At 47.8% G+C, this 13,587-nt stretch overlaps 1 protein-coding gene across 15 annotated transcripts in view; it reads left to right on the forward strand.

The window, feature by feature from the left end:
• The window catches only part of LOC132779080 (microtubule-associated protein 2-like), a 229,542-nt gene that overhangs the window by 192,408 nt on the left and 23,547 nt on the right, over positions 1-13,587 (forward strand). For 14 of the 15 annotated variants that reach the window (XM_060782772.2, XM_060782774.2, XM_060782770.2 and 11 more), the window contains 5 exons: positions 2,102-2,205; positions 3,728-3,961; positions 9,732-9,852; positions 11,031-11,090; positions 11,221-11,516. In XM_060782772.2, the coding sequence (XP_060638755.2) occupies positions 2,102-2,205; positions 3,728-3,961; positions 9,732-9,852; positions 11,031-11,090; positions 11,221-11,516 (815 nt within the window). The remainder of the gene's footprint in view (positions 1-2,101; positions 2,206-3,727; positions 3,962-9,731; positions 9,853-11,030; positions 11,091-11,220; positions 11,517-13,587) is intronic. The other variant, XM_060782773.2, reaches the window with a different exon arrangement.

Here is a 13,587-nt window from a genome sequence, read left to right on the forward strand (position 1 = left end):
TGGCCAAAGAACTTCATCTTGGCCTCTCATCTCCTTCCCTCTAATGAGCAGTTGGATTTTATTTCCTGAAGTATAGACTGGTTGGATCTTCTCGCGGTCCAAGGCACTCTCAGAATTTTCTGCCAGCACCACAGGTCAAAAGCATCTCTCTTCTTTCGCTCAGCCTTCCCTATGATCCAGCTCTCTCATCCATAGGTTACGACAGGGAATACCATTGGGTTGTTGTAGGTTTTTTCGGGCTATATGGCCATGGTCTAGAGGCATTCTCTCCTGACATTTCGCCTGCATCTATGGCAAGCATCCTCAGAGGTAGTGAGGGAATACCATTGCTTTAACTATGCGGATCTTCGTTGCCAGTGTGATGTCTCTACTCTTCACTGTTTTATCGCGATTGGTCCTTGCCCTCCTCCCAAGAAGGAAACTGATTTCCTGGCTGCAGTCTGCGTCTGCAGTAATCTTCAGGCCTAGAAATACAGAATCTGTCCCTGTCTCCACGCATTCTCCCTCTATTTGCCAGTTCTCAATCAGTCTTGGTTTTTTGATGTTGAACTGCAACCCAGCTTTTGCCCTTTCTTTTTTCACCTTTGTTAGAAGGTCTTCACCTCCCCCTTGCTTTTCGGTATCATCTGTATATCTAAGGTTGTTCATGTTTCTTTCAGTAACTTTAACTCCAGCCTTGGATTTGTTGAGCCCTGCATATCGCATGATGTGTTCTGCATATACGTTGAATATAGAGGGTGAGAGTATACAGCCCTTCTGTGCTCCTGGACCAGTTGGTTGTTCTGTGCCTCCGGTTTCTTTTTAGGTCGGAACTCAGAAATGAAGAAGGAAATACGGCACATCAGTGTATTCAATGCTGATGCACATACCCAGAGCCTTGATGTGTGTTGGTCATTTGGCAACACATTCTGACTGATTGCAAATCTTATCATGTTTAGCTTTGCATTAGATAGATGGGAGTTGCAGAGAATGGAGGCCTCTGAGTCCCATGAGCCTTGGAATGGAGGTTGCCAGAAATGGCTACTCCCCCTGCGCCTGCCTTACGCTTTTTGGCAAATATACACATAACTTATGGCACTGCGTTATCACTTGTTCGGCTTTTTCTTGTGTACCTTCAGGTAAACTCTGACTTATGGCAACCTTTTCATAAGTTTTTTTGGCAAGTTTTATTTGGAGAAGGTTTGCCACCGTTGCCTTCCTCTGAGGCTTTCCCATCTTGGAGCTGACATGGCATGGCGGCTGGAGGGTGAGACCGGGCCCCTGGGAGACGCTTGAATCCCCCACCCACTGGGTGGGGGATTCAAGCGTCTCCCAGGGGCCCGGTCTCACCCTCCAGCCGCCATGCCATGTCAGCTCCAAGATGTGGTGACACTGTCATAGGGTTTTCTTGGCAAGAGAGGATGGGACAGGCCCAAGGTCCCCCAAGCGAGTTGACGTATCTGAGCTGGGATTGTAATCCACTCTGAGCAATGATCCCAATAAGAAATCAACCCCATTTGTGCTGGTTCCCCAAAAGATTAGTTCAGAGGGCATTGCCTTCCTCTGAGGCTGAGAGAGTGTTACCCGAGGTCACCCAATGGGGATTTGAACCCTGGCCACTGGGAGTCCTAGTCTAGCACTTCAACCACTGTTCTTCTTGCTCTGCTGCTTATATGGAAAGTAGAAAGAAGACAGGCTTATATTTGCACTTCTGTGGCTGAAAATGTGAGACAGAGAGATGGGAGCAAACAATGTGGATGCACCACTGTTTCTAAACTGAGGTGAACAGGAGGGTTTGCTTCCTAATATTTAAAAAGAGATGTTCAAAACTGTATAACCAGCATGTAGAAGTTTCCTCTCACTTTGATGGTGGTGAAATGAGCACTGTTCCTCCTGATTGTTTATCTATAGCCTGCTTTTTCCTCAGGATTGGGGCACGGAACATCTAACAATTGCTTTGAAAATCCATACATTTAAAACAAATAGCATTGACTTTGTTGTGCTCTTTGAGCTCTGCCTGCCTTCCGCCTCTCCTTCTCACGTTGTTGTGCACATGCTGCAAAAGTCATGTTGTGACGCCTGAAATCTAAGCCCATTTCCCCTCTTTTTTTGCTTTGGGCAGCCAAACCAGAAGAGGTGAAGCCGGCCACGGAGGTTGCCACCGCAAATGACGTGACTGCCCCGCCCAGCAAGGAGCTCCCCCCGAGCCCCGACAAGAAGGCCAAGGTGAGACACCTCCATCTCCCTCCCAGCCGGGTGTAGGATGTGGTGCCCACTGCCGCCTGCTGCTTCTTTTTTCCCATCTTAAGCCAATGATAAGTTCTCTTCTCTGAGCTGACAGACACAAAGGGGGGGGGCATAGTCCACCCCCCTTCTGCCATGCAGGATGACACCATCAAAGCTCTCCTGATTGGGAGGGATAGCCAATACTCCAGAGGGCAGGAGCAGGATTCAAAACGATCTTGACAGATTAGAGAGATGTGCCAAAACTAACAAAATGAAGTTCAACAGTGACAAATGCAAGATACTCCACTTTGGCAGAAAAAACGGAATGCAAAGATACAGAATGGGGGACAATGCCTGGCTTGAGAGCAGTTCGTGTGAAAAAGATCTTGGAGTCCTTATGTACAGGAAGTTAAACATGAGCCAACAATATGATGTGGCGGCAAAAAAAGCCAATGGGATTTTGGCCTGCATCAATAGGAGCATAGTGTCTAGATCTAGGGAAGTCATGCTTCCCATGCTCTATTCTGCCTTGGTTAGACCACACCTGGAATATTGTGTCCAATTCTGGGCACCACAATTCAAGAGAGATATTGACAAGCTGGAATGTGTCCAGAGGAGGGCGACTAAAATGATCAAGGGTCTGGAGAACAAGCCCTATGAGGAGCGGCTTAAGGAGCTGGGCATGTTCAGCCTGAAGAAGAGAAGGCTGAGAGGAGATATGATAGCCATGTATAAATATGTGAGAGGAAGCCACAGGGAGGAGGAGGGAGCAAGCTTGTTTTCTGCTTCCTTGGAGACTAGGACGCAATGGAGCCATGGCTTCAAACTACAAGAGAGGAGATTCTATCTGAACATGAGGAAGAACTTCCTGACTGTGAGAGCTGTTCAGCAGTGGAACTCTCTGCCCGGAGTGTGGTGGAGGCTCCTTCTTTGGAAGCTTTTAAACAGAGGCTGGATGGCCATCTGTCAGGGGTGATTTGAATGCAATATTCCTGCTTCTTGGCAGAATGGGGTTGGACTGGATGGCCCATGTGGTCTCTTCCAACTCTTTGATTCTATGATTCTATGTCCATCCAGCCTGCTTAAAAACCTCCAAAGGAGTTGACTCCACTGGACTTTCAGGAAGCAGCGTGTTCCCCTGTTGAACAGCTCTTACCCTCAGGAGGGTCTATCTAGTGTTAAGGTGTAGTCTCTCTTGAATTTGTTGCTGTATTGGGTCCTACTCTCGGGAGTAGCTTTGTAAGGAACGCTGACACTTTCCAAGTGACATGTAGAGCAGATTTGGCCCTAAACCACCAAACTAGTCCTCCTTAATTCTCTCAACACATCAATTTCTTTTCTTACACTCAGAGAACTGAACTCTGGCAATTGTATTTTCTTTCTGGATTGATTTCTTATTTTGCACTCATTTTTGCTGCCAAGTATTTTGTTCACAATGCGCTTTTTTCTTTTTGTTCCACGTGTGTGTTGTGTGTGTTCTTTTGTTTTGCTTGCGTGTGTCCATGTCCGTTTTGACCCAAAGACTCCAGCCTCCACTCCGGCAGCCAAGCCTGCTGCCGCGGCAAAAGCCAAGCCCGCCGCCACCGCCACCCCTGGCACCAAGCGGCCGGCCTCCGCTACGCCCGGCCCAAACAAAAAGGCCACCAGCCCCACTGCCGGCCCAGCCGCCAGCCCTGCCACCGCTGCCGCCCCTAAGCGCCCCGCAACCAGTGCAGCACGACCCTCCACCTTAACTCCCAAGGACTCCAAGCCAAAGGTAAGGAGCGGGGATGGACTTGACTCTTGGAGGGCCTTGGTTGTGTGACTGGTCACAATAGAAAAGACGGATATTGGTTTGGATGGATATCTCTGTCATTAGGTTCTTGTGGGTTTTTTTGGGCTATAGGGCCATGTTCTAGAGGCATTTCTCCTGACGTTTTGCCTGCATCTATGGCAAGCATCCTCAGAGGTAGTGAGGTCTGTTGGAATTAGGACAATGGGTTTATATATCTGTGGAATGGCTGGGGTGGGGCAAGGAGCTCTTCCCTGCTGGAGCTAGGTGTGAATGTTTCAACTGACCACCTTCATTAGCATTTGAAGGCCTGGCTGAGCCTGGGAAAATCCCCTGTTGAGAGGTGATTAGATGTTCTTGTTTGTTACCTCTCTACTGTTTTGCTGTTGTAATTTTAGACTACACAGAGAAGCCATTGAAATCCACAAGCATGTGGACAATTTCAACAGAAAGGAAGAGACCATGAAAATGAACAAAATCTGGCTACCAGTATTAAAAAACTCTAAAATTACAACAGCAAAACAGCAGAGAGGAAACAACCAGGCACATCTTAACCAAACTTGAACCAATTTGAACCAAACTTGGCTCCCATGACCAACGGAAAACCCTGGAAGGGTTTGATGGGCATTGACCTTGAGTTTGGGAGTTGTAGTTCACCTATATCCAGAGAGCACCATGGACTCATGCAATGGTGGATCTGGACCAAACTTGGCACAAATACTCAATATGCCCAAATTTGAACACTGGTGGAGTCTAGGGAAAATAGATCTTGACATTTGGGAGTTGTAGTTGCTGGGATTTATAGTTCATTACAATCAAAGAACATTCTGAACTCCACCAACGATAGAATTGGCTCAAACTTCCCACATGGAATCCCCATGACCATCAGAAAATACTGTGTTTTGTTATGGTCTTTGGTGACCCCTCTGACATGCTCTCGCGACCCTCTCAGGGGTCCCGACCCCCAGGTTGAGAAACATTGGTCTAGAGGCATTCTCTCCTGACATTTCGCCTGCATCTATGGCAAGCATCCTCAGAGGTAGTGAGGTCTGTTGGAACTAGGAAAAAGGGTTTATATATCTGTGGAATGACCAGGGTGGGACAAAAGACTCTTGTCTGCTGGAGCTAGGTGTGAATGTTTCAACTGACCACCTTCATTAGCATACAATGGGCTGACTTTGCCTGGAGCAGTCTTTTGTTGAGAGGTGATTATATGCCCCTGCCTACTTCCTCTCTGTTGTTGTTCTGTTGCAATTTTAGAGTTTTTTAATACTGGTAGCCAGATTTTGTTCATTTTCATGGTTATTTATTTATTTATTTATTTAAAAGTTTTGTATACCGGCCTTCTCACCTCCTTGAGGGACTCAGACCGGTTTCCAACCATAATATCACATACAATCAATCTCTATTGAAATTGTCCACGTGCTTGTGTATTTCAATGGCTTCTCTGTGTAGTCTGACATGGTGGTTGTGAGAGTGGTCCAGCATTTCTGTGTTCTCAAATAAACTGCTGTGTGGAAAAACTCTTTTTCCTACTTCCAACAGACCTCACTACCTCTGAGGATGCTTGCCATAAATGCAGGCGAAACGTCAGGAGAGAATGCCTCTAGACCATGGCCATACAGCCCGAAAAAACCCACAACAACACAGTGATTCCGACCATGAAAGCCGTCGACAATACACAGAAAATATTGTTTCTGGTTTAAAATAACCCATCTTAATTTTTTGTGGAGAAAAAAAAAGGTCTTTCAAAGCTTCTCATCTCTCCAATATTCTCAGTTTCAAGGTTTTCAAATCATCTTTCCATTCCTCAGTTAACCACGCTTATCCCATGGTCATCTCCCTCGCAAAAAGGGCCATGGCTTTGTCTTTCTGGAAGGCTTTCTGCCCATCGCTTCCTTTGGAAGCACACAAAGCATCCAAGGCAAGCACATGGCGGCCTTTTCTTGGAATAGACCTCCTCAGAATGGTGTGAGGATTGGACTACAACTCTGGAGAGCAGGCCAACCTCATTACTGGCTGTGTTGGCTGAAGGATTATGGAAGTTGTAACTGAAAACTAAGAGCCCTAAGTTCTTTGTGGTTGGACCACTCCAGTTACAGGGGTGAGATTGTGTCAGGAGGGCTTGTGGCAAAAGTAGGCTTTAAGGAGCAGTCGGTGGGAGCAGACTAGGGTTGATGCTCAGTGGCTGGTCAGTGAAGACAGCTCCAAGGTTCAGTAAGGACAGAGTGGTCTCAGAGGAGGAAAGAGTGGAGCAGCTGGAGCTGAAGGCGCAGTGGTTGCCCACAAGCCTGTCCTTGGGCAGTGAAGGCAGGGGGATGGTTGAAGGCTTATTTATTTGTTGTGTCAGGGCAAACAGTCAATTGTATTACATTTCTTACAGAACAAAACAAACAAACAGACAAAATACAACATTTGCGAGTTTGGTAGTTGATTAAATGTCCTTTGACCAGTATCTGGCCACTTGGAGTGCCTCTGGTGTTGCTGCAAGGAGGTCCTCCATGGTGCATGTGGCAGGGCTCAGGGTGCAATGCAGCAGGTGGTTAGTGGTTTGCTCTTCTCCACACTCGCATGTCGAGGATTCCACTTTGTGGCCCCATTTCTTGAGGTTGGCTCTGCATCTCGTGGTGCCCGAGCGCAGTCTGTTCAGCGCCTTCCAAGTCTTCTGTGTGCCCAGGGGGGAGTCTCTCATTTGGTATCACCCATGGATTGAGGTTCTGGGTTTGAGCCTGCCACTTTTGGACTCTCGCTTGCTGAGGTGTTCCAGCGAGTGTCTCTGTAGATCTTAGAAAACTATTTCTAGATTTAAGTCGTTGACGTGCTTGCTGATACCCAAACAAAAGATGAGCTGGAGATATCTCTGCCTTGGTTGAAGGCTGATAGCTGGGGAATACACCCAGGCCTACCTGGCTAAGGGCAGAGCCAGTGTGCGACTGCCCTTTGAGAAGGTTGCGTTGGTTTGTAGTGAAATTACATTTGGTCTTGGCTTTTAGTGGTCAGTGTGCCTGTGGCCTGGTAAAGGTTCTGCTTGTGGCTTGAGGATGGTTTGTGTGTCTTCATTTTAAAGACCAAAACGAGAGCGAGAGGAGCGGAGCATCGCTAAGCAGAAACCACTTCTGCTCTTAATTTGCTGGAAACGCTGCCCTTTCGGTAAGAAACTTCAACTGGGCTCCAGTTTCCATAGTTACTGGGCTTTGCTTGTCAAAATCCTGACACTTCTGTGAATCGGCTTCGGGTGTGTGTAAACGAAACGGGCATTCTTGAGTCTGCTCCAAGAACTGCTTTTTGAATCTCCAGAGATGCCAACACTCCTAACTGTGGCTCCTTTGCCGTCAGGGTTGGATTTTATTGGTTCTGGGTGGGAAGGAGGCCTGTCAAGTAAACAATAATAATAATAATAATAATAATAATAATAATAATACTTTATTTATATCCCGCCCCATCACCCTGAGGGGACTTGGAGCGGCTTACAGCAATGTGACTAATACAGCAATGAAAAATAATAAAGCAAATAACCAATCTAAATTAAATCAACAAAAGTAACAACACAAAATCGATTCAAAGTGATCCAAAACACATTACATTATTATTGCCATCATCCATAAATATCTCTCAGCCACTGCTCTGGTTGATGGAACCAATGAAGTCCAGTTAAGAATTCCATTTAAATCTTCCAACCATGGTGTATTATTATGTTTAACCACTATTAAAATCCAGTTTATGAAGCCGGGTTTCCAGTTTCTTCCAGACTGTAACCCTTTTCTTGCTCGGAAGGTATCCACCCCTGAAGCACAGCCACCCCTCCATCGCCCGTCCTTCCTGGAAAGAGATGTCCCCCCTTGGCTCCTTGGGCTACTGCGTCAGCTCTTCCTCGATGGCTCAGCCCTTGCTCAGGGCCCAGATGGTCTCGGACAAGCGCCATCGAAGCCCGCTGAGCCATTTTCTCTTTCTGCCTGTAATTAAAGGGCTTCCTCTTGGCAGATGATGCTGAGGAGGTGGGGGCACGGATGAGGTGGGGAACACAGAGCTCCTGGACCTAAAGGAACAGAGCCATGCAACTCAAAAATGAGAAATCAGGCATTTTGGGTCTTGATGGCACCTCATAACTATCTCTTGTTTTGGGGATGGGGTTCTCTTGGAGCCACCTTCTGAACAGCAGGCTGCTTGGCAACTGAAGCAGGGAGACTTCTTGCAAAAGGTGAACATAAGCATTGACACAACCCCTGACAGCATACTGTGGCTGGTGGCGCAGTGTCACATAGAAGTTGTTATAGCGTGACTTCAAGTCATTCTGACAGAAATATCAACTTATCACAGGGGTTTCTTGGCAAGATTTGTTCACAGGCCCTTCTCTGAGCTCGGGAGACCATGACTTCCAAGTGGGTTTCATGGCTGAGTGATGAATTAAATCATATCTAGTCAAACCATAACACCATCCTGACTCTCCCTTCAAATTGACTCACACTTATGGTGACCCTTTCCTACTGTTTACCTGGCCAATTTTGCTCAGAGGAGGTTTGCTACCATTGCTTTCTTCTGAGGCTGAGTGAGTGTGACTTGCCCTGGCTCAGCCCGTGGGTTTCCTCGTATCCTTGTCCAACACACAACCATCTATAGCCCATTGGCTGGCATATAGATGCTTTTATTTGTTGTGTCAGGGCAACCAGTCAATTGTATTACATTTCTAACAAAACAAACAGACAAAATACAAAATTTGCGAGTTTGGTAGTTGATTAAATGTCCTTTGACCAGTATCTGGCCACTTGGAGTGCTTCTGGTGTTGCTGCAAGAAGGTCCTCCATCGTGCATGTGGCGGGGCTCAGGTTGCATTGCAGCTGGTGGTCAGTGGTTTGCTCTTCTCCACACTCGCATGTTGTGGATTCCACTTTGTGGCCCCATTTATTGAGGTTGGCTCTGCATCTCGTGGTGCCAGACCGCAGTCTGTTCAGCTCCTTCCAAGTCGCCCAGTCTTCTGTGTGCCCAGGAGGGAGTCCCTCATTTGGTATCAGCCATTGGTTGAGGTTCTGGGTTTGAGCCTGCCACTTTTGGACTCTCGCTTGCGGAGGTGTTCCAGCGAGTGTCTCTGTAGATCTTAGAAAACTATTTCTAGATTTAAGTCGTTGCCGTGCTGGCTGATGCCCAAACAGGGGATGAGCTGGAGATGTCTCTGCCTTGGTCCTTTCACTATTGGCTGATACTTCCCGGCGGATGTCAGGTGGTGCAATACCGGCTAAGCAGTGTAATTTCTCCAGTGGTGTAGGGCGCAGACACCCCATGATATTGTGGCATGTCTATTAAGAGCCACACTGTTTCAGTGTGGTGAGATGTGTTCCATACTGGGCACAAGAGAAGCCTCCTCGCAGGATTGCAAGACATCCGGGTGTCCCCTGGGCAACGTCTTCGTAGACAGCTGATTCTCTCACCCCAGAAGTGACTTGCAGCATGCAAGCAAGAATGCAAAACATAGATGCTGCAGAGCCATAAAATGTAGCTCGCTTCTCCAGCCCATTATCCTCCAGTTGAGTGGGATTTGGTTGGTGACGAAGATCGAATGGATTCGGGACCTTTTTTTGGAAAATACTGTAACCTTTGTGATGTTGACTCTTTGCAGACTTGGTCTGTTGAAACCACCTGCATTGCTAAACTGGAGAGCACACCTTCTAGCATCTCAAGAAGCCAAGGGCGTCTTTCTCAATAGAGGCCAGGCTCTCTCTTTGAAATGGATCTTCTGTCTTCTTTCCTTTTTCATTATTAGGGGACAGACGTCAAAAGCCTGGACAAACGGACCTCCCCTTCGAAGCCTCCGTCTGCCACAACCCCTCGGCCGAATGCGAAAAGCAGCCCAGCCGCCCCCAGGCCATCAACAGCCCTCTCAGGTCAGAGCGCGCTGGGCCCCCAGAGCCTCTCTAGCCCCCCTCCCAAGAGACCCTCCCGTGAGTGCTCCTTCACCCAAGCCACACTGGACAAAGCATGCTGGCGTTGAGGCTGATGGTGCTTTGGAGGTTCTCGTTTCTTGTAGGCTTTGAACTGATTTATTTATTTATTTATTTATTTTATATTCCGCCCTTCTCCTCACCCCGCAGGGGACTCAGGGCGGATTACAGTGTACACATATATGGCAAACATTCAATGCCAATTTTTGACATACAAACATATACAGAGGCTGTTTAACTTTTTCTGGCCACCAGGGGAGCTGTCGCTTTCATTGTCCATCTGCGACGCTGATGAAGCACTTCCGCATTCCCCGCATGCTTCCCCGTTGGAATGCTTTGCTGGAGTCTTCTTTATGGCCTCATAAATCAGTTAATTTTTCCTCCCCACACTTTAAGGTGGTACCTAATTTTCCTACTTGATAGATGCCACTGTCTTTCGGGTTGCAAAGGTCGGCAACAGGCTACACACAATTGGTTAGAAACCCACTCCAACCCAGGCTGGCTTTGAACTCATGACCTTTTGGTCAGAGTGATCTTAATGCAGCTGACACTCAGCCGGCTGCGCCACAATCCCGGTACTTAGCCTTAGAAATGAACAGAGAGGCTTCTGGAGAGAAGCAGAGCTTAGAAACTTGCCTTTTTTTGGAGTTAAACACCAATATCATATACACTGACCATATTGCTTGGGGATTCTGGGAGCTGTAGTTCAGAAAAGTAACTTTTCCAGTATCCAGCCAGATGTTTCAGTAGGCCAACATCTGCATGATCTATGCCCTGCTAAAAACGTAAATTCCCAAATTCTGGAAACCATATTTGACAAATGAGTGTTAATTTGACCCATTACTATCACCGTGCTTTTCTGGCTCTTGTGAGACTGGGAAAGCCCATTCTTGTTTTTACAAATGTTTTTAAAGAATCAGCACTACCAATACCAAATCTGCAAGAACACCAGGGTCAGAAGAAGGGGGCACCAGCAGAAGTGGGTCAATCTCTTGGTGGTTGAGGCCCTACTAGGATAGATTGCTTAGATCTGGCCTCTTAAGGCACAGGTTGGGAAGGCACTGAATGGATGCTGGAGTAGACGACACCGAGGTTCATCAGGTTCTCTTTACATTATGCAGCTACCAAGACAGATGCAAAGCCCTCTGATGCCAAGAAGACCACCACAAAATCACCCTCAGGTAACACCCCACCCTGCTGCGCTTTTTAGGTGCTTTTTTTGCATCCTGACGTTTTAGTTCTGTTTGCTCTGCTGCCATTGGCCCCTGCTCATTGCTTTCCTCCTCCTCCTCCTTCTTTTCTTTTTGGCAGCCGACTTAAGCCGCCCGAAAAGCGCCCCAGCCTCCGCTGCTCCTTCCCTGGCTACCGGTGGAGCTGCTGCCACTAGCCGGCCCAAGGCCAAGCCAGCCGTGCCCAAGGCCTCCGGGATGGCGAATGCCGCGGCTGACGCCAAGAAGGCCTCCACATTCAAAGCTGCTGCACCAAAAACCAGCCCTGCTCCCAAACCCCCGCGGCCCCCAACCAGCATCTCCGCCCCTGACCTGAAGAACGTTCGCTCCAAAATCGGATCAACGGATAACATCAAGTACCAGCCGGGCGGAGGAAAGGTACGTGCCTCTTTTCAGACAGCCGTTCACTTGGGTGCCTGGAAAATGCCCTTCCTGGGCTCCTTCCGCACTGAATATAGCAAGGTGATTCCACTGTCGCTGCCATGGTTTCCCCCCCCTGGAATCTTAGGATTGATAGTTTGGGGCAGTGTTTTTCGAACTCTGCTCCTCCAAATTGGACTTCAGCTCCCACAATAAGCTGATAAGCTTGCTGGGATTTCTGGGAGCTGAATTGCAAAACATCTGGAGAACCAGAATTTGAAAAACACTGGTATTTCAAATCCTTGGCCAGAGAGCTCTAATGCCTCAGCGAACTTCAAATTCTAGGGCTCCACAGGCATCAGCCAGTGCTCATAAGGTGAAATCATGGCATAATCCTTGTACGGTGTGTACAGGGTCCTGCTCATAAAAAGTGCACAACTTGCTGGGTTTTGTTCTTTATACAACTCAGAATAACTTTGGGTCTGGAAAAGCCAAGCCCAGAGGTTCAAAAAGGGGGGGGGGGGGGTTCTCTTTGAGTAATGGATTGGAGCTATTTCCTGCAAGACGGTTGTGGGACAGCCTTCTCCAAAGCTAGTGCTCTCCAGAAACATTAAGCTACAATTGCCGCGTTGGTAAGGAATGATGGGAGTTGTATTCCTGAGCAGCCACTTGAGGAAAGTTGTGTGTGGTTGAGTGTTTTTGACAAGAAGGAACTCTCTTGAGTTCCAGTTTGGAAAGGCAACAGTGTGTAAATGGAGCAATGGAGGGAGGGATGGACCAATGCCATGCTCCATCTGATGTGTCTTCCTTTACAAGAGGGGTGCAAATCATGCAGAGACCCCTTGACATCTGAGGTTGCCCATGATTCCAACTCCACTTCTGCAGATGTGGGCAATTCCAAAAAATGAGCCTGGCTTCCAGTTGCGGTGTGAATAGGGGCCCCATCCTTGAAGGGTATGGTGAACCCACCTGGTAGCCCCTCCACTTGGCGGCCTGCCTTGAGCAGCACCAAAGGCTGGCGGAAACCATTCCTTCTTCTTTGGGTGGGGATTTTTGCTTGCAGAAAGCAGCTCCAGCCGTGTTGTGTTTACCTTGGCGCTCTGCCCCAGGGCAACTGAGATATTAGCGGGATTACCCTGCAGTTTGCTGGTGCTTTCAGTTTTCCTGGAATAACAATCCCTTGCACTGAGCTCTTCTCAGTGCCAGATGTCCAGGTGTTTTCTCTGTCCTATGTTACCACGTTTGAATCTCTCCATTAGCAGCAAGGAAAGCAGTCTGGTTCATTCCATTATAGCAAAATATTGTGTCCAATTCTGGGCACCACAATTGAAGAGAGATATTGAGAAGTTGGAATGTGTCCAGAGGAGGGCGACTAAAATGATCAAGGGTCTGGAGACCAAGCCCTATGAGAAGCTGCTTAAGGAGCTGGGCATGTTTAGCCTGAAGAAGAGAAGGCTGAGAGGAGATATGATAGTCATGTATACATATGTGAGGGGAAGCCACAGGGAGGAGGAGGGAGCAAGCTTGTTTTCTGCTTCCCTGGAGACTAGGACGCAATGGAACAATGGCTTCAAACTACAAGAAAGGAGATTCCATCTGAACATGAGGAAGAACTTCCTGACTGTGAGGGCCCTTCAGCAGTGGAACTCTCTGCCCCGGAATGGTGGAGTCTCCTTCTTTGGAAGCTTTGAAACAGAGGCTGGATGGCCATCTGTCAGGGGTGATTTGAATGCAATATTCCTGCTTCTTGGCAGAATGGGGTTGGACTGGATGGCCCATGAGGTCTCTTCCAACTCTTTGATTCTAGGATTCTATAAAATGCAGAGTTGCAATGCAGTGCAGGAGTTCAAGTGTGTTTACCAAAGCTTTGGAGTCCATGGTTTTGAAAAGAAGAAGCATAAGATCTCATCCCTGGGTGATGATAGTCCATCAGTGATCCAGCTTCAAACCCAGCAAAGATGCAGGTGCTCTGGGTTGCTTCAGAAGGGAAGACTGGATTTCAGCTGAAGAGGGGAGCGATGGGGCATGAATCATAGAATCAAAGAGTCATTCCTATCATCTCTGGCAAAGAGCATGGCTGGATCAAAAC

Source organism: Anolis sagrei, chromosome 6, assembly GCF_037176765.1.
Source record: "Anolis sagrei isolate rAnoSag1 chromosome 6, rAnoSag1.mat, whole genome shotgun sequence".
Taxonomy (NCBI): domain Eukaryota; kingdom Metazoa; phylum Chordata; class Lepidosauria; order Squamata; family Dactyloidae; genus Anolis; species Anolis sagrei.